This window comes from Cricetulus griseus, chromosome 6 (genome assembly GCF_003668045.3).
Source record: "Cricetulus griseus strain 17A/GY chromosome 6, alternate assembly CriGri-PICRH-1.0, whole genome shotgun sequence".
NCBI classification, from domain to species: Eukaryota; Metazoa; Chordata; class Mammalia; order Rodentia; family Cricetidae; genus Cricetulus; species Cricetulus griseus.
Window position 1 is genome coordinate 137,450,127 of NC_048599.1, and position 23,817 is coordinate 137,473,943.

The 23,817-nt window shown below is 48.8% G+C and overlaps 1 protein-coding gene across 2 annotated transcripts in view; it reads right to left on the bottom strand.

Moving 5' to 3' along the window:
• Window positions 1–23,817, bottom strand: part of Nacc2 (NACC family member 2) — a 67,253-nt gene that overhangs the window by 18,274 nt on the left and 25,162 nt on the right. The window contains exons 1-2 of one of the 2 annotated variants that reach the window (XM_027422927.2): window positions 18,596–18,694; window positions 17,420–18,359 (exon numbers count right to left, since the gene is read on the bottom strand). In XM_027422927.2, coding sequence (XP_027278728.1) covers window positions 17,420–18,299 — 880 coding nt within the window. In that variant the 5' untranslated portion in view covers window positions 18,300–18,359; window positions 18,596–18,694. Of the gene's footprint in view, window positions 1–17,419; window positions 18,360–18,595; window positions 18,695–23,817 lie in introns of those variants that run through there. The other variant, XM_027422925.2, reaches the window with a different exon arrangement.

The window sequence follows — 23,817 nt, forward strand, 5'->3', positions numbered from 1 at the left end:
CCAGCGGTGGCTGGAAGGAGCACAGCCCCTTGGAAGAAAGTGCCCCCGGGCAGATCTGACAGGCAGGACAGGGGAATGGAGGGTAAATGCATGGGGAGACACAAGAAAGCCACTTCTAAAACAACAAGCCGAACGGAGTTGAAACTGCTCACGGAATTAAGACACACCAGGGCAGCAACAGAGCAACAGGTGTGGGAGGCTCCCAGGCAGAAACGCTTTGTGGTACAAGGTGGGTAGTGAAGGCCCCAAGTCTGTAAAAATCCTAATGTGATGGTGCTGAAATCATTTGCCCTTAGAAGGACAGCATAAAAACTCACCAGGCTTATTCACAGATTAACACAAGGGGGTCACACAGCAGGGGTCAGGGGCAGTATGAATTAAACCCAGATGGAAGGGAAAGGATGGCAGGCCTAGGTATCCCAGGCCTGCCTGTGCAACCCTGTCACAAGATAAAGATAGCTTGAAAGCAAGAGGCAGAAAAGATAGTCCAGGTACACAGTATATAGAAGAGAGCCGGGTACTAAGTCAATGTCAGACCAGGAGGTATCGATATAAGGAAACACTGTCTGTCTTAACAGGGCTATTTCATAACAGGAAAACAAGCCTGGTCTTAACGTGCACCCAGGATAGCCAGCAAGACAGCAGCAGGAACTCACGCGTCACACACTGACTCTGTCTGCTCAAGACCAGGCCGACCTGGAAGAACACTCCCAGCTCTGCCTTGAGCCTGGTGCAACTTATAAGGCAGCCCATGCAACCTCCTCTCAGCACATCTGGGACTAAGTAGGTTAGCAAGCAAGTCTCCACAGACTCCAGAGAGGGAGGAGGGCTGAGCACACTCCAGGACCACACAGGATTCAGTTTGCTAGGGCGAGCCTAATACTGAACCTGTTTGGAAATTAAGCAATGTCATAAACCCAAGGGCCATGGAAGGGGTGTGTATCTTATATCAGATAAGATGTTTATATAACATCTTATATAATGATAATGATATAATGATAATGATAATAAGGACAATAGGGCACAACAAAATATGTTGTGGTAAAGACCTGGCACCATGTGGAGCCCCATCTGGCATTTAGGGCAGGATGGGAACACTGGGTTCCATCCCAAAGCAGCACGGCTCACAGCCCTAACAGTATGGAGCTAATTCTATTTTATTTATTTATTTGGGGGTTTAAACATTTTTGTTTCATGTGTTTGGGTGTTTCGCCTACATCTATGTCAGTGCACCACGTATATGCCTAGACCCCTGAAATTGTAATTATCGATGGTTATGAGCCACCATGTGGGTTTTTGGGAATTGAACCTGGATCCTCTAGAAGAGTAGCCATGTGCTTAACCATAGAGCCATCTCTCTAGCCCCTAATTTTTGGTTTCAAAAAACTGAAAACATATGTAACGTAGCAAGCCAGGCATAGAAGTACATGCCTTTAATCCCAATAGGCAAATGGATCTTTGTGAGTTCCAAGACAGTCTGATTCATAGAGTGAGTTCCAGATAAGCCAAAGCTATGCAGTGAGATCCTATATTAAAAACAAATAAGCAAACAAACTCATGTAGGGCCCAGAGATGTCTCAGTGAGTAAAGGTGCCTACTGCCAAGCTGGGCAACCCAAGTTCAATCCCCAGAAAAGAACCAACTTCTGCTAGTTGCTTTCTGATCTCTATCCATGAGCCATGGAACATACACAACCCCCACACTCATACACTCTAATATATATACATGTATATGGGTACACACACACACACACACACACAGAGAGAGAGAGAGAGAGAGAGAGAGAGAGAGAGAGAGAGAGAGAGAGAAGAGAAGAGACACCAACACAAAAAAAAGCTAGGCTAAAAGCAGATTCTATGCAGGGGAGAGATTAAGAAGAGCTGAATAACATAAAATCTGAGCTAATGGCCACCCATGGTCTCTGCACAGTGTGTCAACAAGCTATGGGGCAGACACAGTAACAGGCGTGTAACAGGCATTAAGCTCTTGAGAGCATGTGGAACTTCATTCCAGTAAAAGTAAACATAGATGTAGCTGGAAAGGTCTATTAAAAGATGCAAACTATGCTGGGCAGTGGTGGTCCACAGCTTTAAAGCCAGCACTTGGGAGGCAGAGGCAGGTGGATCTCTGTGAATTCAAGGCCAGCCTGGTCTATAGAGCTAGCTCCAGGACAGCCTACATAGAGAAACCCTGTCTTGAATAACCAAAAATAGAAAAAAGAGAAAAACAAAGCAACTTACCAAAACTACACAAGTAGAAACTGAGTTGTCCTGTTGCAAAGAAAATGAATCTGAATAAAAACCTCCCTGTGAAGAGTACAGGTGGCTTTACACAAGCTCTTCTGGATTTTTAATCAGAAACATTTTTAAAAAGTAATTCTTGATTTTCTTTTTGAGGACAGATACCAAACCTTGATACCAAACACAAAGTGGAGCCTTATAGGAAAGCAAGGGACAATCATGCTCCTGCAAAATAGTAACAAAGGTCTCTGAAAAAGTATTAGCAGCAGGGGTAATGACTTACATCTGTAATCTCTGCACTTGGCAGGCTGAGGCCAGAGGTCTGCCTGGAACTCAAGGCTAGACTGAGCTACAGAGTGAGACTTGCTCACAAAAACAAAACAAGGGACTGGAAAGCTGGCTCTGCAATTAAGGACCCAGATTTGGTTTCAAGTACACACATGGTGGTTCATAATCATCTGTAACTCCAGTTCCAGGGAACCCAACACCCTCTGCCACCAGGTGTGTAATATATATATATATATATATATATATATATATATATATATGCAAGCACTCATACACATAAATTTTTTTAATCTAAAAACAATCAATCCCTAAATCACACACACACACACACACACACACACACACACACACACACACACACTTAAACTATGACCCCAGGCTGCTGGACTCAATCCACCTGGCCATGGCAAAGCTCCAGGCCTTGCTTTTGGACTTCTACATTCTGGAATCCTGGGGAGCCATGGGCTATGGGCACATCTCATTCAGGTCCAGAGCTGAAGACAACTAAGGCAGAGCCATCTTTAACACACCTTTGGGGATCTGGGCTCAGATCTAGTTAATGAGGTTAGCATCCTTGGTCCAGCAATGCTGGCTACTAGCATGAAGCCCTATTGAAGAGTATTTGTTCACACTGTAAAGATGTGTTTCTGTCTAAGATGCCTGCTGATTGATTTAATGAAGATCTAAAAGGCAGGAGAGGATATCCAGGATTTCCAGGGAGAGAGAGGAAGAGGAGGACGAATCTAGGCATTTAGGGGGTGCCAGGAAATGCAGGAAGAGAGGTAATAGCCACAAGCCACATGGAAGAACATAGATTAATATAAATGGGTCAATTTAAGTTATAAGAGCTAGTTGGAAACAAGCTTAAGCTAAGGTCAAGCTTTCAAAATTAATAATAAGTCTCCATGTCATTATTTGGGAGCTAGCTAGTAGGATGGAGAAAGAATCGTTAAAAGGCCCCTTCTGAGAGATGAAGCTAGCAAGTCAGATCCTGAGGATATGGAAGGATGCTACCTCACAGCTAGGATGAATTCATCCCAGGAATGCAAAGTTCTTCTAAAATTAACAGCACAAGGCAAGGTATGGTATTGCATGATTTTAATCTTAGCACTTGGGGGCAGAGGTATGCAGATCCCTGTAAGTTCGAGGCCAGCCTGATTTACATAGTAAGTTTCACAACAGTCAGGAGCTATCTAGTAAGACCCTGTCTCAAAACAACAACAACAAAAAAAGAAAATAAAATTAACAAAACACAAGAAGAAACTCATACATAGCTGTGTGAGGGCGTGGTCATTGTGAGGGCGTGGTCAGGCACACCTGTAGCCAGCCCCTAAGTAGGAGTGGCTACAGCTTCCCCTACAGCTGTGTTCTGCATAAAGATGCCTTCATACATGGGAGCTGCACACAGGACAGTGGTCCCTTAGAATCACACTACTTAGTGACATGGTCTCCTCCTTCATTTTCAATCTGCCTCTAGGATGTTCACACATGGTGGGGTTGCCCAATGCACCCCAACATTAAGCAGTGTGATGACTTGAATGAGAATGTTCCCCGCAGGCTCAAGTATTTGAACACTTCAGTCTTCAGCTGGTGGCACTGTTTGCTGGGTGTCACAGAGGGGGTCTTGCTGAAGGCAGTACATCACTGGGGGCAGGCTTTAAGGGTTTATAGCCTTGCCATACTTCCAGTTTGCTCTTTCAGCTTCTTCATGCTTATGGTTAAAGATGAACTCTGAAGGGGTCAGTACCAGGCTGGTGAAACCCACAGAAACAGCTGGCCTGAACAAGGGGGAGCACATGGACCCCAGACTGCTGTCTTGGAGGCCAGCACAGGACTGATCTAGAACCCCCCCCCCCCGAGCATGGATGTCAATTAGGAGGCCTTCCGCACTCTAGGGGATTAGTATTTTTCCCTGGTGTAAGAAGGGACTTTAAGAGCCCATCCCATGTGAAGGGATGCACTCTTGGCCTGGACACATGGGGGAGGGCCTAGGCCTGGCCCAGGATTATGTGGTGGACTTTGGGGAGCCCCCTTTGAGGGCTCTACCCTGCCTGGGGAGTGGAGGGTGGATGGGGTAAGGGACAGGTGGGGGTTGGGGGGGGGTTGGGGAAGGGGAGGGAGAGGGAGAAGGGATTGACATGTGAAGCAAACTTGTTCCTAATTTGAACTAATAAGGAAAAAAAAAAAAAGATGTGAACTCTGCATTTCCTGTCCTGGTGGCTACCTGCCGCCATGCCTCACCTGCAACCCCTGCTATAATGGAGTATCCTTCTGGAACTGTAAGTCCAAACAAACTCTTCTATCTACCTAACTTCTATCTAAGCTACCTTGGTCATGGTGTCTTATCACACCAATAGAAAACTAATACAAGTGGCATGTGGCTACAGTTAGGGGAAAAACAGAAAGCCTTTTCAAACTTCAACTTATTTATGGGAAAAAAATTGCTTAAGGGGGAAAAAAAAGAAAAATATCCTTAATCTGATAAAAACAAAATAAAACAACAAAACCACATCACAACAGGCCTAGAGTGGTACTGCACGTGAGTCTGAGGTATCAAAAGCTTTTCCTGAATTGGAGAACCAGAAGGATACAAGAAATCCCAGCTAATGCCATGAGGCAGGAAAACGAACACAAAGGTTAACATTAGAAATAAAATCGAAGGCTGGAGCTGGGGCTCAGTTAGCTGAAGGCTTGCTTGGCAAGCACAAAGCCCTGAGCTCAGTCTCTGTCACCACATAAACCAGGTGTGATGGTGCATGCCTCAAACACCTGCTATTGGGTGGAGGAGAATCAAAGGTTCAAGGTCAACTTCAGCATCATTGTAAGTTCAAGGTTATACTGTTGCAAGGGGGGCAGGTACGACAAAAAGAAGCAACAAGGACAAGAACAAATGAAATGTGGTACCATACGCCTGTAACCACCATCTTTGGGAGGCTGAGGCAGAAGCATCACAAGTTCAAGGCTAACTGGGATACATACTGAATACTTGTCTTTAAAAAAAATTGAAAGTAAACATATAAACAAGTAAATTTGTGTGTGGCTCAGTGATGGAGTACTTGCCTAACACTCCTGAGGTCCTAGGTTAAAAGGAGGAGGAGGAAGAGGGAGAAAGAAGAGAAGGGAATGAGTCAGTGTTAGCAGAGGACACCAGATTATCTACGGACAACCCAAAATAAACTGCAGGTAAACCAGTAAATCAGAAAATGTGTCGGCCAATTTGTTTCTATATATTATCAAGACCAAAACACAACTACAGAGAAACTTAAACACCATGTAATTAAAACAAGAAATGGATTTCCAGGAATAAATGTAATGGAGGATTGCAGAGCACTATGAGAAAAACTGGGACATCAGATGGCCATGGCTGGACTGAGGGAGTCCATATGACCTCAGAATCCAAGTTGCTCTTATGAGAGGGAGTTGGTACCTTGATTCTCAATAGTATGGAAACGAGGCCAAGGTCAGATCAAGGTCAAAGGTGAAGGAAACAAAAAGCCTGAACAATTTACAAGGCAGAGAAATGAAGCTGCATGCCCTCCGGATAAACAAATCAATAGGGAGGGCAGTAAAGCTTGAACTAAGTCCTTACAGTTTACAGATATCGTACCAGTACTAACAAAGGGGACCCTGGCATGGGGTGGTGTGCAAAATGTCCCTCTCAATAAGTGACAAAGTGGCAGGGCAAGTGTGAACCCAGAACCCGGGGCCAGACCACACTCAGACAAGAGTGTACCTTTAAGAGGTAGCTTGGAGCCCAGGCTTAGTGGCCTTTAAATTCCAGCACTCAGGAGGCAGAGGCAGGTGCATTTCTGTACGTTTGAGGTCTACATAGTGAGTTCCAGGAAAGAGTAAATCCCATCATTACAGGACGTGACAGACAGACAGACAGACAGAAGGCTTTGGAGACAACAGCTCCAATTCATGAGTTCCTTGTTCATTTTCCACCCCTCCCTCAGGGTCTCACTATATTCCCAGGCTGATCTGATTGCTAAAAGGAAAGACAACAGAGAGAACACTATTGAGCAAGCTCAACGGTAATGAATAAATCCAGCCCTGAGACCTTCATTCCTAAACACCCCTTAAGCACTGGCTCGGTGGCTCACCACTTAAGAGTTGTAAGCAAAAGAAGGGAGGAAGGGAAGGAGGAGGAGGGAGGAAGAGAATAGGGGAAGAAGGGAAAAGGGAAGGAGGGAGGAAGAAAGGGAGAGAGGGAGGGAAATAGAAAAGGAAGACGGGAAGAGGGTGGAAGAAAGGGAAATTGGTCCTCACCCAAAGTTAGAAACAACTAATTCTGGTATAGCCATCAGGAATGGTAAAATAAACCTGGAATGTTCTTCCTGAATAAGGCAGTAAGAAAATGTTTTTTAAAATAATAAGACAAATAGCCCGATCTGGTAGAGCACGCCTTTAGTTCCAGCACTCACTCGGAAGGCAGAGAGAGGCGGATCTCCAGGCCAGCCTAGTCTATAGAGTGAATTCCAGGAAAGTCAGGACTACCGAGAGAAATCCTGTCTCAAAATGCCCCCTCAAATTATATATGTATATGGTAAATAAATCACAACAACAGTTGAAGGAAGAGAATAAATCAGCAGGCAAAGTCTGTGTGAAACCCTACTATACAGGCTGCTAGCTGTAAGTGTAGAGTTGTGGTGCCAGCTAGCAGTCACTCCTGAAACAATGAATAGCAATTCATCCCTAGCACCACCACAAAAACGGAGGCTGCCTATAGTGCCCTCAAGGGGAGACAATGACTTCTCCTGGCAGAGCCCTTCTCAAAACTACCCCAGGCAGTGTCGGTAGTACTGTGCCAAACTGGTGTTCAAATCCACTACTCACCAGGACAGATGTGAAGACACAGAACAGCTGGGCTCTGTGGAACTGCAGAGAAGCCCTGGCCCTATCCTGGAAGATGGTCTTCCAAAGGAATTGAGCTGCCTTCCCAAGGTTATCAGTGCCTGGTAGACAGAGTGTGAAGCCAGCCAGGACTGAAGTGAATAACCCGGTGATGCTCATGCCTGAGGATGGCAAATACAGACCCTAGACCAGATCACAGAGCTGGAGGACAGAAAACTTAGTGAACATGGTGACTCTGTAAGGAAATGTACGGCTTGAGGCATAGTGTCTGCTTTGGAAAAACTACAAGCGTAGTGAGAAGATTGAAGGTACATGTGGCAAACTGTGGCCACAGCTGTGCAAAGGGCATTAAGGATGCAGCTTTGAACTGGTCTTAAGCTTTTAGGTGAATTTAAAATAATTTCAAATTGAAGTGGTTTTATTCTTTACAAACATGAGAGGTCATCATATTAACCTTAAGATAGCAAAGATGCTAGGTTAGCAAAATGTGGTGGTGTGTGCCTTCCATCCAAGTAGAAGCAAGTAGATCTCTGTGAGTTAGAGGCTAGCCTGGTCTACATAGTAAGTCCCAGGCCGGTTAGAGCTACGTGGTGAGACCCTCATCTAAAAAAATAAAAATAAAAAAATATAAAAAAAAAGCTAACTCAGAGGAAAAAGCTTTGGGAAATGGATGAAAACCAGGAAACCAGGTAAGTCATTCCATAGGAAAAAAAAAAAAGCTGGGCACAGCGGCTCATACCTGTTACATAGCACTTAAAAGGCTGGAGCAGGGGGACTGGCCACAAGTTCAAAGCCAGACTGAGCTATATAGTGAGTTTAGTTCTAGGCCAACCTGGAGTAAGACTCTATCTCAACAACAAAATGAGATAAAATACCTAAACAGGCACTTCAGAAGGAGGATATCTGAAACTATCTTTGACTGTTAAAAATGTGACACCACTGAAGAGACCCAAACAGCATTCTGGAGATGCTCAACACCTAAAATGTCTAGCATTAAAAATTAAGAGGTAGCCAGAAGTAGTGTAGCAGCAGACACACACCACTTGACTGAACCTCAGCTGTATCATGCTCTAAAGGTACAAGCTGCTTAGAGTTCCCATTTATAAGACACAAAACAGGCCTGTGGTTGCCAAGAGATGAAAGGAAAGAGATGCCTTTGAGGGCCATGAAAGCCAGGCGAGAAGGGACACGCCTTTACTCTCAGCACTTGGGAGGCAGAGGCAGGTGGATCTCTGAGTTTGAGATCAGCCTAGTCTGCAGAGCGAGCTCCAGTACAGTCAAGGCTACACAGTGAAACCCTGTCTCAAAAACACAAAACAAAACAATCAATAAAAAGATATGGAGAACTACAGAAAGAAGAAAAATCAACCAATGAGAGCTGAGCCAGGAGAGGCAAGATGCTGACATTCGCAGACACAGGTTTAACTGCTTAAGATAAGCATGAACAGAGCAGAGTGCTAGAAACAAAAGACAGAGGTATTCCAGAGGACAAGATGGAGTGCAGAAAGGAATATCCATGGGCATGAGGAACTTCCCTTACCTAAAGGCTAGAGAAGGGGAAAAATAAAAACCCAAATAGTTAATAAATAAGCAAACAGGGAGTGTGGGACCATCACAGCTGTCACCGGAGTGCAGGGGACACGCAGAAAGTAGACTAGAAAGACAAGCAGAGGGGCAGAATGGAGAACTACCACATTTCTGTACAAAACAAAAGCACATCTCTACAGTACCAAAACTTGGTATGACCAACCTAGGATATCACCTCCAGCTTTATTTAAAAGCAGCCTTTGAAAACAAAGGCAACAACAAACTACACAGAAAACATATTAAAGACTGTATAAATTACACCTCAGTTATACGATTTTCATTTTATTTATTTATTTATTTATTTATTTATTTTGAGACAGGGTCTCTCTATATAACCCTGGCTATTCTGAAAGTCACCCTGTAGACCAGACTGGCCATGAACTCAGAGATCCTTCTACCATGCAAGGTAATCTAAAGATAATTTCTAATTGTCAGGGTTCATCTCTGGCTGAACTCTGAGAGCCATTGGGAGCAATCTTCCATCAGAAAGTAATGTCCGATGGAAACTCTCATCTTTCCCAAGGATGAGTATGAGAGCGAAAAACAAAGCTATGTCCACTCACCCATCCCAGCCTGACTCCTTATCACTAAAATCCTAATGCCATTTATAGGACAGTGTACACACAAACTGAGGACTCCCTGAAATGCAAAAAAAAACTTGCTTAGCCATAAAAAGAACAAACCTTTAATATATACCATGTGATCGAACCTCAAATAGGTATGGTTCTAAGGGCACAAGCTGCACCACTAACACACACCACTTGACTGAACCTCAGCTGTGTACTCTAAAGGTACAAGCTGCTTAGGGTTCCCATTTACAAGACACAAAACAGGCCCGTGGTTGCCAAGAGACGAAAGGAAAGAGATGCCTTTGAGGGCCATGAGAGCCAGGCGAGAAGGGACATTGGCCGGCATCTTCACTGTGAGACTCCACTGTGGATGGGCTCCCAGGACTCCTGGTATCTGCTTAGCCTCAGAGAACTATATTCCAGAGAGTAGCTTTTACTCGTATAAATGCCAAAAGTTACTAAAGAGAGGAAGGATAAATCATAACCAGCCATGTAAGGTAAAAATAATAACCTATTTCAAGACTCGACGCTCAGAGAAAGGAAAGGCTGTGTGACCACAGCGGCGGCACAAATGGGAAGATGCAGGGAGGAGAGGAGGTGGTGAGCTGTGCAGGAGGCAGAGTACAAGACAAGACACAGATGCCAACTCAGAGCTGCAGAAACAGCCAGAGCCAACAGCGGACAGGAAGGAATGCCAGAGAATGTCCAGGGAGGAGAAGGGCAGGGAGCACAAGATGGAACAAGGGCAAACAGCAGCAGGATGATGGCGGGCTGAACCCAGCACCTCCAACTACACAAGGCAGGGTGTCAGACAGGATTGAACTAAAAATGTACACCCAGCCATCCACCATCTTCAAGTGAGTGAGTTGGAAGTGGGAGATGAGCCAACAGCATGCCATTAACTAAGACAGCCGGTCTACAGGTGTGTGGCCTCGGGGTCCATTCCCAGGGGAAGAGAGGAGGGAGAGAGATGAGGGGGGGGAGGGAGGGAGGCTGGAGTGGATCTATTAACACCAAATTCAACTTTGGAGATGGATAAATTCCATGAAATACACAAATTAGCATGACAGGAACAAGATGATAAGGAGAAATCTGAAATGGTTCTACATCTAAAGTAATATTGGTAATTAAAGGAAATTGTAATTGGTAATACACTGGCAATTAAAATAAATTGGGAATTTAAATCCATCCCACAATTAAGAGCAACAAACATCAGGTTCAAGTGGGCTCACCAGTGACACAATCCTACCCACACTTTAAGCAGGAAGTGCCACTAAACTTATATGAACTCTCTAAAAAATAAATAAATAAATAAAGGAGGGGGTGGAGAGATGTCTCAGCAGTCAAGAGTGTTTGTGGCTGTGGGGCTGGAAGGATGGTTCAGTGGCTGCTCTTCCAGAGGACCTGGGTTCAATTCCCATCACCCACATAGCAGCTCACAACTGTCTGTAACTCCAAAATCTGAGTAGCACCCTCATGCAGCAAAACACCAATGCAAAGAAAATAAAATATATATATATATATATATATATATATATATTTTAAAAGAGTGCTTATTGCTCTTTTAGAACACCTGAGTTTAGTTGCCAGCACTCACATTACCTGTAACTCCAACTAGAGGGGATATAACACCCCTGACCTCCAAAGGTCATCTACACTCAAACACACACACATACTTAAAATTAAGTAAATCACCAGGCAGTGGTGGCGCATGCATTTAATCCCAGCATTTGGGAGACAGAAGCAGATGGATCTCTGTGAGTTTGAGGACAGCTTGAGCTAAACAGAGAAACCCTGTCTTGAAAAATAAAAATGAAGAAAATAAATAAAGTAAACCTTAGGAAAAAAAATAGATGGGTGTGGTGACCCATGCCCTAATTCCAGCACTTGGGAAGCAAAGGCAAGAGAGCTCGTGATTTCAAGGCTAACCAGGTCTACATAGGGAATTCCAGGACAGCTGGAGCTACAAAGTGAGATCCTGTCTCAAAACATAAAAATAAGAAACAAAACTAAAAAGCAATGGAGAAAAGAAGCATATGGCCAGCATTTCCCAGCTTCTGAGTCAGGCCAGGTGACACATGATGTAATCCCAGCTCTTTGTAAGTATGAGGCTAGCCTGATCTACATAGTGAGTTGCAGGACCGGCAGGGCTACCAGGCCCTGTCTCAGACAATCATACAGACAAACAGATAAAAACACAAACATAGATCAACAGCTTTCATGAACACGTGTGAACTTTTTTCAGAAAAGTTAGCAAACTGAACCCAGAACTGTGTAGTCATTGTATCATGTTACAATAAGGCAGTTAATACCAAGAACACAAAGATGGGTCAACGTGGGAACAGCCACTGACAGAAAACAGCATGGGAGGAAATCAGTCTGAGAAAGGAGGCAAGGCTGCCTTATACACCCTCAGCTACCTCTGCCTGAGGGCAAAGAGGAAAGTTCTGTCCTCAAGGCCTATTCTCTTACCACCTTATCCAGCCTGGAGACCCACAAGTAAAAAGATCCTTGAGGCTGGAAAAAGAGGCAGTGAAATGCTGTCCCCACACAGCAGGGGTATGTGACATTCCAGAGAACCTCTGGACAGCCTGGGGCTTGGAGCACAAGGTGGTAGGTGCAAGACTAACATACAAGACTGGCTTTGTTTCTGCGTATTAATGAAAATAAAATCATAAGCAGGGTAACTCACAAAAGCAGCGAATTAAACCGTTCCTTAGGCCTGTAGCCAAACACAGGAGAACACAAGCCTCCTTGGGCTGCTGCACACACTCCCTGCTCATAGCTTCTGAAAAACTAACATTAAACGTCCATGAACTCATTCTCAACCTTCAGGGAAAAAGCATGGTATATCCTTAGAGTGGAATCTTACTCCCCAAGGGGGAAAAAATGAAGTATCTGTCTGTCCTTGAGTACTAATGGCTCTTGATATCAAATATAGGAAGCTGGTCACTAAAGGCTTGACACTGGGTTGCTGTGGGTTTGAAATGCCCAGACACCACCAATCCATAGACTGACAGGGTATGGGGGAGTAAGGTGACTGTTACAAGGTATGGCGTTTTTCTAAAGAGAACCATGTTCTAAAACTGACTGAGGTGATGGCTGCAGCACGATTGGGAACAACCCAAAAGCACTGAGCTGCAATAATTTCAGGAGCGACGGCTATAGCCCACAGGCTCTACCTCAGCAAAACTGCTATGTGCATGAACAACTGGTCACCAGAAGCCGCAGTGGGGGGGAGCGACAGGATGCAGGAGGCTTGGGGATCGGAAGTGCCATGTCACACAGAGGTCTGCCTAGAGCTGAGCCCTACAGACACCAATAAAGGCTAGGATAGCAAAACAGTTTTGAATAGGAAAACACAAAGGGTTTTACAGCAATGTGGGGAACTTATTTAAAACTATGGTTACTCAGCTAGCGGGGAATTTGGCAGAAACAGAAATTCAGAACAGGCCCTCTCAAAGGTGCGAATTCAGTACAGTTCCAAACATCCATATGGAAAAACCAAACTCTCCGCTTACCTCATGTCTCACACAAAAGGGAACCAGGGACCTGAATGTGAAGAGCAAGTACATACAAGCTCTGGGCCAGGCAGACAAAATCTTAGTAAGCCAGACTTGGGCTTGAAATCCTAGCGTGTGAGAGGCTGAAGCAAGACTGTAGCAAATCCAAGGCCAACCTTGGATACACTAAGAGACGTCTCAAAAAATTAAATCAAATCTGAGGTGCTTCATGCTGCATATCTTTTAGTCCTAGGATCCGGGAGGCAGAGGAAGGTAGATCTGTGAGTTCAAGGCCAGCCTCATTTTCATGGTGAATGAGTTCCAGTGGCCAGGGATATATAGGTCCATGGTGACTGGATGCCTCTGGCCTCTTCGTGTTCATGTGTACATACCCACACAGAGAGGCACACAGATAAACATAATTTAAAAAGATAAAAATAAATCTTGAAAAGAAATATTATAACCGGTTTAGGTGATAGACATGGTAGTTTATATCTATAATCAATCCCAATACTTGGGAGGTTGAGGAAGGAGGCATAGGCCAGCCAGGACTACACAGTGAGACCCTATCTCAACAAAACCAAACTGCCTAAAGTGGAAATCTCAGGATTCAAGGATTCAAGCAAGGAACCTGTGGGGAAGAGCCCTGCCAAAGCCAGGGCTAGAACAACCCAGGAGGCCACCACGGTAGGTGTTCAAGGACCTTCAGGGCAGCCATCTTGTTGGGACAGTCATATGGGTCAGCACGGCCTTTACTTAGCCCCCTTTAAATGGGAAGGAGATCCCCCTGTAGCAGTTGGCAGGACCCCTACCTACGCTGACTTTTCTTCTTAGGCTCCCTTTACCCTGTCCAAACCAGGGACAAAAGCACCCTTGTTGGGTCCCTCTACGGGCCAAGCTGGACTACATGTCCCTGCCCAGGCCAAGAGTGATCAGTGGAGCATCTGCAGACTTAGCACCCTAATCCAGCCCCTCTCCCTTCTCTTGGGGAGCTGCAGCAGGAACACTAAGAGGTACCATGCCAGTTAGCCACGCAGGAGAGTCTTTCAGTAAACCATATCATGCTAGGAAAATTGGGAGACTGTAAGCAAGACTACCCAGACAGGAACCCTCCTCATCACTTGGGCTCTGTGAAGGCCTGGGTAGCCCAGCCAGCTCAGGTACGGGATGGTTGAAGCCCCAAATGACCACATGGGTCTCACTGTGCTCCACACAGATCTATGGCAGCAATTGGCCACTGTTCCCCTTTCAAACCAAGCACTACCTTGTGTGTCTCTTTTGGTGGGCAGAGTCAGGATAATCATGCCACTATGTCCATCCTTGTCAAGGAGTGGGGAGAGTGGAGAGAATGGGTGAGGGTTCTGTGAGTGGCCCCAACTTCCCCTAAATTTAGGCAGCCCTCACATAGTGGCCCACAGAGACGGACACCAATTCTCCTGTCTCAAAGAACAGAGTCAGGAGAATGGGCAGAACCCAGTAGTGGGTGCTCTCAGAGGGAAGACGGTATAAACACCAGGCAGAGCAGCAGCTGGCAGCAACAACTAAGCATTTTCCAGAGCAGAGAGGGGCTGGCCTTGCCATCAACACTTGCGGAAGGGTTGGGGGAAGGCAGAGCATGGGAAGTTAGCTTTGTGGCCTGGGTCAGGATTTCCCATGGCACAGAACAAGGCCTACTAGTACTGGTCATGGCCATGCTCTCTTGGGCTAACTACCCTAACCCTCATCCTGCCCTATCATGGGAACCTCCTTAAGTAGGCATGACCTTGACCCCAACCACAACCCAGTAACAACTCATGGTCCCCAGAAAGTGAAGCAGCAGCATGTCTGTCTCTGCCACTAACGGAGGGGGGGGTGTCAGATTTGCCCCCTGAAAGCTATGAACAGAAAGCCTTGGGAATAGAACCTGAACACAACCAGGGCCATGGGTCTCCCCAAGCCAGATCCCACACTGCCCCACTGAGCCTGCTGCTGTGACTAAGGCAGCCTCTCACTCTTAGGCTGTTTGTGTGTAGACAACATGACCCAGCCTGGAGCCCTGAGAGCTCAGATAAGCTTCCTGTGCCAGGGAAGGATAGGGCTGGGGGAGGGAAAAAAAGGGAAGTGGCTTGGGCTGTGGCTCTGTCTGTATCCTTGGTTATGTGGGATCCAGGACTGGGTGCATCAGTCTCCTGCTCTTGAAGCACTGGCCACTGACACATTGGAGGCAGACAACTGACAATCTCCCTAGCTAGGGGAGTAGTAGCTCCAGAGTGTATAAATGTGTGTATAAATGGGAGTGACATTGGACATCTGTCTGTCCTCTCTTGTTCTCCCTCTATGCCAGCATGTATATTCCAAGTTCTCCTGCCCACTGCCCTGCTACAGAAGTCTTGGGTACTAAAGGTCTACCCTCTGTAGGTTGAGATAAGTGGGGTGGGCAGGAAACAGAGATGGGTATCCTGCTGTGTAAACTGAGACAGTCAAGCCTCAGAGGGCCGAGCTCTGTCTTGTCACAGAGCTTCTCAGTGGCCTTACTTCTAACAGCAATGCCTGACAACTAAGATCAGAATAGGAGTCAAAGGGAGGGGACAAAAATGGCTCAAGGCACAGAAGGGCTGGGTTACAAGGGTGCCGTATTATTTAGGGAGGAGATTAAGACTCGGTCTAATGTGTCCCAGGCTGGCCTCAAACTCCCTAAGTAGCTGATAACCTTGAAGTTCTGAACCTCCTGCCTCCACCTCCTGGTGCTAGAATTACAGAGTGGATCATCATGCCTGGTTTTAAAGGGTGCTGTTTTGAGTGGTACAGCAAGTCACTCAGGGAACAACTGCTAAAGAACAAGGTGACAAGGGGGTCCTAGCAGCCATTTCATACAGGGCACACAGTGGACAGCAGACTGCGGGGCCCTGAGTGGCACTGGCCAGCCCCTTACTTGGGAAACTGAAGCCAAAAAGACTCTTTGTAGGAGCACCTGAGAATAGTCCAGAGTCTAGCAGCTCGGACTTAGGCATCTTGCAAGGAGCAATGGATGACCAGTCCCAGGTAGTGGACATGAGGCTATCCCCAGACAAAGCCAGACCCAGGGAACCCGCAGCTCCATGGTCAGGGCCAGGTCTTCCCTACCTGCTCATCCCATGGCTCCCTTCCCAGGGTAGCAACGTCACCACCAATAACCTAGATTTTAACCAAGAAATTGCACACCCCCTTCTCTGCCCCACTTACAGGCCTGCTGAAGAGAAAGACACAATGAAACCTAGACTGTGCACAGGGGCCAACAGAGCAGGGCCAGCCCCACAGCCTGTCTGTCTTCCAGTATACCCCATCACCACAAAATGGTCAGGTAGGATTCCCTCTGACACCCAAAGCCCCACAGAGAAGCCTTGGTGAGGTCCCTGCCCACAGTCCCTAAAACTGGGAACTATGTATAAACCAAGAGAGCTGAAGTATTCACCTGGCCTGATCAACTGCCCAGCCTCTTGTTCCCACCCGACACATGCCAGCTCTGCAAAACCTTCCAAGTCCTCAGTCCAACTGGCTCCTCAGAAAACCTGTTAAAGTAACTGGGCTGTCCCTGTGCAAGAAAAGTTAAGGAGTCTGACAGTCAAGCAAAGAGTGGGTTCAACACATGGGATACTGAATATACTTTTGCTCTGTTCCCACTCTCCCAACAACCCACAGCCAAAGTCACCCTGGAGAGGCAGGGGCTGTGCAAGAATGATCCTGTGGGATAAGTACGGATGGGATCCTTTCCTGACTCTGTGGAGTCTCAGTGAGCATCCTCTGCCCAGACCCCATGGCAGAGTTATGTCAGCCATCAATAGTCACAGCTCCTACACTACAGAAACGTCCAAGACTTGGGGTCCGGGAAATGAAGGGTCTTTGGTCCTTCCTGTCCTCCTAACCAGTGGTCAGCAGGGGTGGAAGACCCTACACACTGGTAGATTCCCTGCACACTGGTAGATTCCATGGAGTGGGCCTACCCACCCTGACCAATTCAGTGGCTAGCATGTATCTTGTTATCAGGAGAAAACCAGCTACAGTCCTCCCCATGAAAAGGAAACAGAAGCTATCTACACAGACCCAGGAGGGCCTGAGCCCCATTCTGAAGCACTTATACAAGAGTGCAAGATTCATTAAACCCTAAGGAGACTCCTAGAGGTCAGAGACCTTCAGCTCCTTCATTTGTTCAATGTCAGGCAGAAACTCTCTGCACACTATGCTACAACTCTGGCAGACTAGTGTCCATCACTTCATGCAAAGGGTCGAGCTCCTGCCCAATTCTCCCGGCCCACACACCTTGCCTGAAGCATAGTGACCTTCTATACCAGGCTGCACTCATACAGGCCCTCTGTAGGCTGTATGCAAGGATGGCATAGTGCCAGGCTCTGCCATGTGTTACCTGCATAGTTTCCTGTGGCCTTAATGTACATCTGGCCGTACTGCTCCTCCACCATGGTATCATAGGCTTCGTCATCCTCCTCATCCTCCTCATTGTGGTAGGAGGTGGGGCTGTCAGTGGTGGGCAGGCTGCTGGCCCCAGGACTGGTCCGCTCCCCCTGGGGATAGGGCACCTGCTGGATGCTAGGGATGAGAGTAGCCAGGCTTGGCACACCATAGTAGGAGACTCGCGGCAGCTTCAGAGGGGCTGTGCCAGGTGTCCCTACAGCACCTGTGGCTATTGCCATACCATCTCGAGAGCCTGTCTCCAGTGGGCGCTTAGAAGCCAGGCCCAGGCCAGTGGCAGGTGGCATCTCCATGGCTTCATGCTTTACACGGGTCAGAAGTGGGATGGGCACAGAAGGGGATGCGACGTAGGCAGCAGTGGCCGGTTGCAGCTGGTTGCAGGGACTCTGGGGCTCTGAGCTGGCATCCTCAATCATGGCGGTCTGTGAGTCACAGTGGGGTGAGCTCACCTTGAACATGAGGTCTGTGCCCCGCTCTACAATGTGCTGGATCTGCAGGAAGCCTGCCGTGTACATGACCACGAGCTGCTCACTGGCCGCCATGGTGAGCTTGCCTGTGTAGCAGAAAGACAGAATCTGCTGGAAGCAGGCGGGCGGCACAGTGCCTGGCAACTCGAATGCACTCTTGCTATTACCACTGAAGAGGTCTCGGAAATAGAGGCTGCTGGCGGCCAGGACTGCACGGTGGGCCTTGAAGGCCTGGCCCTTGACCACAATGGACACATCACAGTAGAGGCCCAGCAGGCGCTGCTCATTCAGACAGCCAAGCACTGTGTTCCCAAAGTTGGGGATCTCGATGTGCAGCATTTGAGACATGGCGGGTGCCGTGGTGGGTGGGCTTCAGACTCAACGTGGGACAGACTGGATGAGGCACATCTGTGGAGGGGACATGGTGGTCAGTTAACTGTCAGATGCTCTCACCCCATCTCGTAACCACTCCCAGCCTCTGGCAAGGCAAAGGACAGTGCCCTGCTCAGGCACTCACCCTAGTTAGAATGCCCCCACCCCCCGGGGGCTTGAGGGGTAGGATTCTCAGAATCCAGATCCTGGCTTGGAAGCAGGACAGAGTGATCCCGAGCCCCTACACAAGCAAGAAGCCCTCTGCCACCTACCCCTTCCATGGCACTCATGGACCGCTCCCAACAATTCTGAGGGCAGGGTTTCGTTCTCCCATCTCTGCAGAAGACACAGGACTGAAGCCTCCAGAGAACAAGACAGGAGTGAACTAGACAGACAAGTCACCCACTGATTGGGATGGGAGGGGTAAGAACGGAGCCCAAGAGCGATCTCAGGGACTCTTCTCTAGAGGGAAAAAGTTCCCTGAGCCAAGAAGCCCCTCACTGTGCAGCCTTCCCCGGGAAGGCCGTCCCAGAGCAGGGAGGGCTTTAGTTTCAGGTTTGTTTTCTCTTTGCCGGCTGAGCAGCCTGCGGAGGGCACTCTGAGGAACTGCAGAGCAACTGTCCCCCTCCCATATCCCTTGCTCAGCTTCAAGCTTCCTCTGACGGACAAGGAGGGATGAGGAGCATTAGGAAAGTAGACTAAGGCCGGGAGAACTCTGTGGGCTCCTTCCTCCACTCCTCCCTTGGGGACAAACCTCCATCTGCCGGATGGAAGGGCTATGGGTGCGCTCTACGCTTCGTGGAAGCTCCCGGCTCCCCAAACCCGGCCCCAGGTCCTGAGCGCCCTCAGGGATGCAAAAGGAGTTGGCGCTTGTCGCAGAGCAGCCTCGCGCCTGTGCGCCCTCCCTCCGCCCCACTTCCAAAACTGGCCAATCCCTGCTGGCTTGGTCCCAGCCCAGGTAACTAGAAGGGTCTCAGGACTAAACCCGCCAGGGGGCAGGGGTGGGGGCAGGCCGCCACTGTTTATCAGCACAGGACTCTGCCGATGGCGGGTGGGGGTGGCTGGAGAAGGCGCAGGCCCTGGCCCAACTCTGCAGAGCCGCACAAAGGGCCGCTGTGTCCCGCGGAGGAAAGTGCGGGCGGCCGCAGAGGCGCCGGGTGGCTGGAGAGGAGGGCGGAGCCACCCTGCGCCAGGAGTTGGGCAGGTGGGCGCAGCGCTGGGGCGTCCCGCAATGCCCCCGCTGCAGAGAAGTTGCTGGGCTGGCCCGCAGGCACCAGTCGAAGAGGAAAGACCTACCTTTAGCGGCTGTGGCCGGCGGCAGACACTGCCCGCTCAGCCTGGCAGCAGGCTCCCGCACGCCGGCCCGCCAGCTGCTCGGGGAATGCAGCAAGGAACCCTGAGGTGGGGAGGGTGTGAGGAGCCCTGCAGGAGGGGTGGGGGTGGCAGAGAGCTGGGCGCTGGGCTCGGCGGCCGCAGCTCAGCTGCACCCAGGCCGGCTCTCCCGGGCAGCGCGCAGCATCTCAATGAAGCAGCCGGATGCAGACGAACATCCAGGCAGCTCTTGGGAATGAATAGCCGCCTTTGATTTGGGAGCTGAAGTAAATGCCAGCTCCCAGCCCCAGCTTTAAAAACAGTGGCGCGTTGGTGCCAGAGGAATGCACGGCTCTGGGTGTTGGTGCAAGACAGACTTTTGATGACTCACTGCAATGCAAACAAAGATGGCAGAAATACTGTACTGTACGTGGAGAAATGCTTCGTGGTGCCACGGCAACTGAGACAGCTTGGAAATTTATAGTGCAGTTTTGCATATGAATTACCCAGTAAACTGCCTCTCTGCCATCCTGTACAGACCCAGTGTCAAAGCATTTAAACTATTCCAAACAGTCTGCAGAGCTGGCAGAGCGTCTAGCTTAACTCTTCCTGGGTAGCAAGAGGCTGGGCAGGAGGCAGGGCAGGGGGCCTAGGGAGCCAGGAAGGATGGCAGCACCAGGGTAGGGAAGGGATTCAAGCAAATCCAGGAGAGGGGGGGAGCAGGAAAGAGGATGCCAGAGGGGTCCTAAAGAGGCACAGATCGGGAAGGGGAAGGACCCTGGAGCTATCTCCCCCTTTTCCTCAGGACCTCAGAGCCATGTACCTGGATACCCTGATGGGCCACAGGCTCTGTATCAGTAGGCCCTGTAGGTCCAGAACCCTGCCCCCACACCACCCCATCTTCTTATCCTTGACTGGTTCTTTAAGAAAGGAGCAACTCTGTGGCCAGGCAGACCCTTGTAGAGGTGAAGTGTGTCTGCTTTTTGGTCACTTTTTGGAGAAGGCCAGCTGTGCCGCCTGTCTACAGTGTCTCCCATGCCCTTTTTCTGGGAAGGAGAAGCCATGCTCTGCTTATGAAAAGGGTAGGCATCTCCTTCCTTCCAGGTTTACACCATTTGCTTAATTGCAAGGGACTCAGGGAGAGCTGTTAGACAGCCTACCTCAGCTTCCCTCACCTGTCCCTAACTGTGCTTCCAGAAAAACATATATTCTATCTGCAAGGCTGGACAGGGTCAGGGCTGGCAATGGTGATGTCTACTGAGCAGCAGTACTATCAAGGTGACACAGGCTGGAAGGAGGTGGTAGCGTTAATGGTCCCTCATCCCTGGTGTACCCTCCAAGGCACCAAGAGAACAAAAAAAGAGCCATCTGGCGCCTCCCTATTTACACACTGTGGGCTCCAGACAAAAGGCCGCTGAACAGGGATGGGAGGAAATCCAGGTGTGGAAGCTGCCAGCAAGCCTAGCCTGCAAAGCCCTCAAAGCCTTTGTCCTAAAGGAGGTAATGAGGACCCTCAGTGTGGCCACGAGACTCACTGGGACTTGGGGGGCTACAAACTAGTGCTCCATCCTGCTGAAGGGCTGTTCTCCACAGGACAGGAGACCCAGGGCTTTGCAGGGTACCTCTGGGCCAGACCCTACCCAGAACAAACCCTTCAGTTTCCTACTTGGTGGTTGCTTTCTTCTAGAAATGTAAGTTAGGCCTCACAAGCCCATCTTGGGCAGGAATAGGTGTGCTCAAAGCTGTACAGGCCACTGACTGACTGCTGGGCCTAGCTAGAGTGGGTCTGTGCTTCTCTGAGACACACAGCACATAAATGACAAAAAGGCTTCATTCCCAGATCTACAGCACCCACCACAAGCAACCCCAACAACCACAGGCTCTCCTGAAGCCTGGCCAGTGGGACAAGCCAGCAAAGCTGCAGTTAAGACCCAGCTCCAGTAGGATCCCAATACCTGGGGCTAAGCTGATGAGTAACCAGGTATGAAGAATTAGAGGGCAGAGTAAGCTCTGGGACCAGCCCCTTCTAACAGTGGGCCTGGCTTGTGGGTCAAGTTGAAATTCTATGTCGTGCCAGCATCAGCCATTTCCTATGACCTGGAGTCTCGGGTATCGGTTATGTACCGGGGGTCAGGGGAAGTTACTGAGCACAGAATCGACAGGATCTGTAAAGCCTGCAAGCTTAGGCTTGCTACTTCATACGCTGATGATGTCTATGATTTGCTCTGACCTGAGCAGGTGAGGTATTTGTGTCCATACCTCAGGGGCTGGTGCCCAGGACCTGAGCCAGCCAGTCCAGCTCATGCAGAAAGGGGGCCATTATTCTCCCAGAAGGTGATGAAGCCGACTTGGTCCCTAGGGACTAGGGACAACTGGCTCATTTGCTACCTTGTCCTCAGGCCACCTGTGCTGGCAAGGCTGATGCCTTCACCCAGCCTGCGAGAGCCGGACCAGAGCTGGTTTTAGGTTGCTTTCTTAGAAGCCTTGGCTGGGACAAAAACAAAGCTGAACTTTAGGAGAAAAGAATCAAATAGAGGCTTGGCTTACACTCCAGGACCATGAAAGTAAGACTAGCCAGCACTGACCCTGGGGTTGCAGCTGGGGGATGAGGGAGCCTTGCACCTAAGTGGGCCAAAGGACGGATTGTGGGAAGGACAGAGCCTGACTCTAGCACCAAGGCCTCCTCACAGCTCTCTACACTAACTAACCCTCCACAGTGGTGTCCAGCTGTGCTCTGCAATCGCCAGCTCTTTCATAACTCCATTTCCCTCCTTGCCCAGCAGGGCTCTTCTCTATGGTGAGGCCTGCTGGATTGATTTGCTTATGGAAATTTCTAGAGTCAAGTAGTAAATTGGCAGTCTCTGCCTTTGCTTACCCCATCCATCCTCACTGCATATGTCCTGAAAAATGGTCTCTTCATAACAGCCTTCTGGATGGAAACCCATGAAAACATCCCAAAGCTGAGTATAATCCCCACTGCTATTCTCACCTTTGGTACCCTTGCCCCACATAGCAGAGGCTCCTGGGAGTTCCCAGATATCTCCAGAGTACGAGATGGGTGAGGTCTGTGTAGACAATTCCCCAAGGGAGGCTAATGTCCTAACAGTCCCTTGAAAGCACCGAAGCCAATAGGTAGATGTGTAAAGCAAACTGATGGGGGGGGGGGGGGGGGGGTATTGGGATGGAGGTGAACGTTCTAGAACTACATCCAGATACACCTGTACATGGGGGCCAGGCAGTGTCTCACCAGAGTTCAGCACCCAAGCAGAAGGGATTCAATTCCCAGGAAGGATTCAAATGAGAACACAGATTTCAACCACACAGCACTCCAGGTATAACTAGGTCTTAGAACCACACCTCTGGAAAGCAAGGGCATAAAACATTTGGCAGGCACAAAACCACTCCAAGGATATCACCAGGGACAAGACAAGCTCACAAATAAGCAGAGACCAACCTTCCTATCACCCCCAAACCAGTCTCAGCTCCAGGGCCTGTGGGTCCTGTCTAGAATCTGGCAGAAACTCTTCTATCCCAAGGACTCTAGGAACTTGCTAGACAGTGGCACAGCATTGAGAAAGATGGTGCTTGGTGTCTGCATGATGACTACCAGCAAGGAAAGGAAGGGGAGAGAAATTAAATTATTTTGCAGGATTTAATTCTGTCAATTTAATAAGAAGCTCTGGATCTCAACAAATACACATGTACCACCACACAGTTGCCAAGGAAGGAAGAAGGCTGCAAGGGAGCCCCACCCCAGGCAGTCTCACCATCCCCAATCAGGCCAGAAGCGCAGAAGGTTTGTACAAGGCATCAACCCTAGGAGGGACTGCAGATGGAGGCTGCCAGCAGACACATAGGCAGGAACATGTGAGGTTCCAGAAACACAGCCTGGCATGAGCTCAGTGAAGACAACAAAGAAACCCCTTCCTGTCACAGTGTAGGCTAGGGAAGAGGGTCTGCTTCCTTCCCAACAGTTGACTAGGCATGCCATCACCAGGGAACAGTGGGAGTAGGCACCACAGCCCTGGGTTAATACTCCCAGGGTCCTGGCTGCTGGCTTGGGAGTGCTTAGGTCTCCAAGAGCTGGGTGAGGCACCAGGTTGGCCCTGAGGTTTGCATTAAACTTTTAAAATGCCATCAGGCAGAGCTGGGCTGCCCTGGCCTTGCTGCTAATGGAATCTTC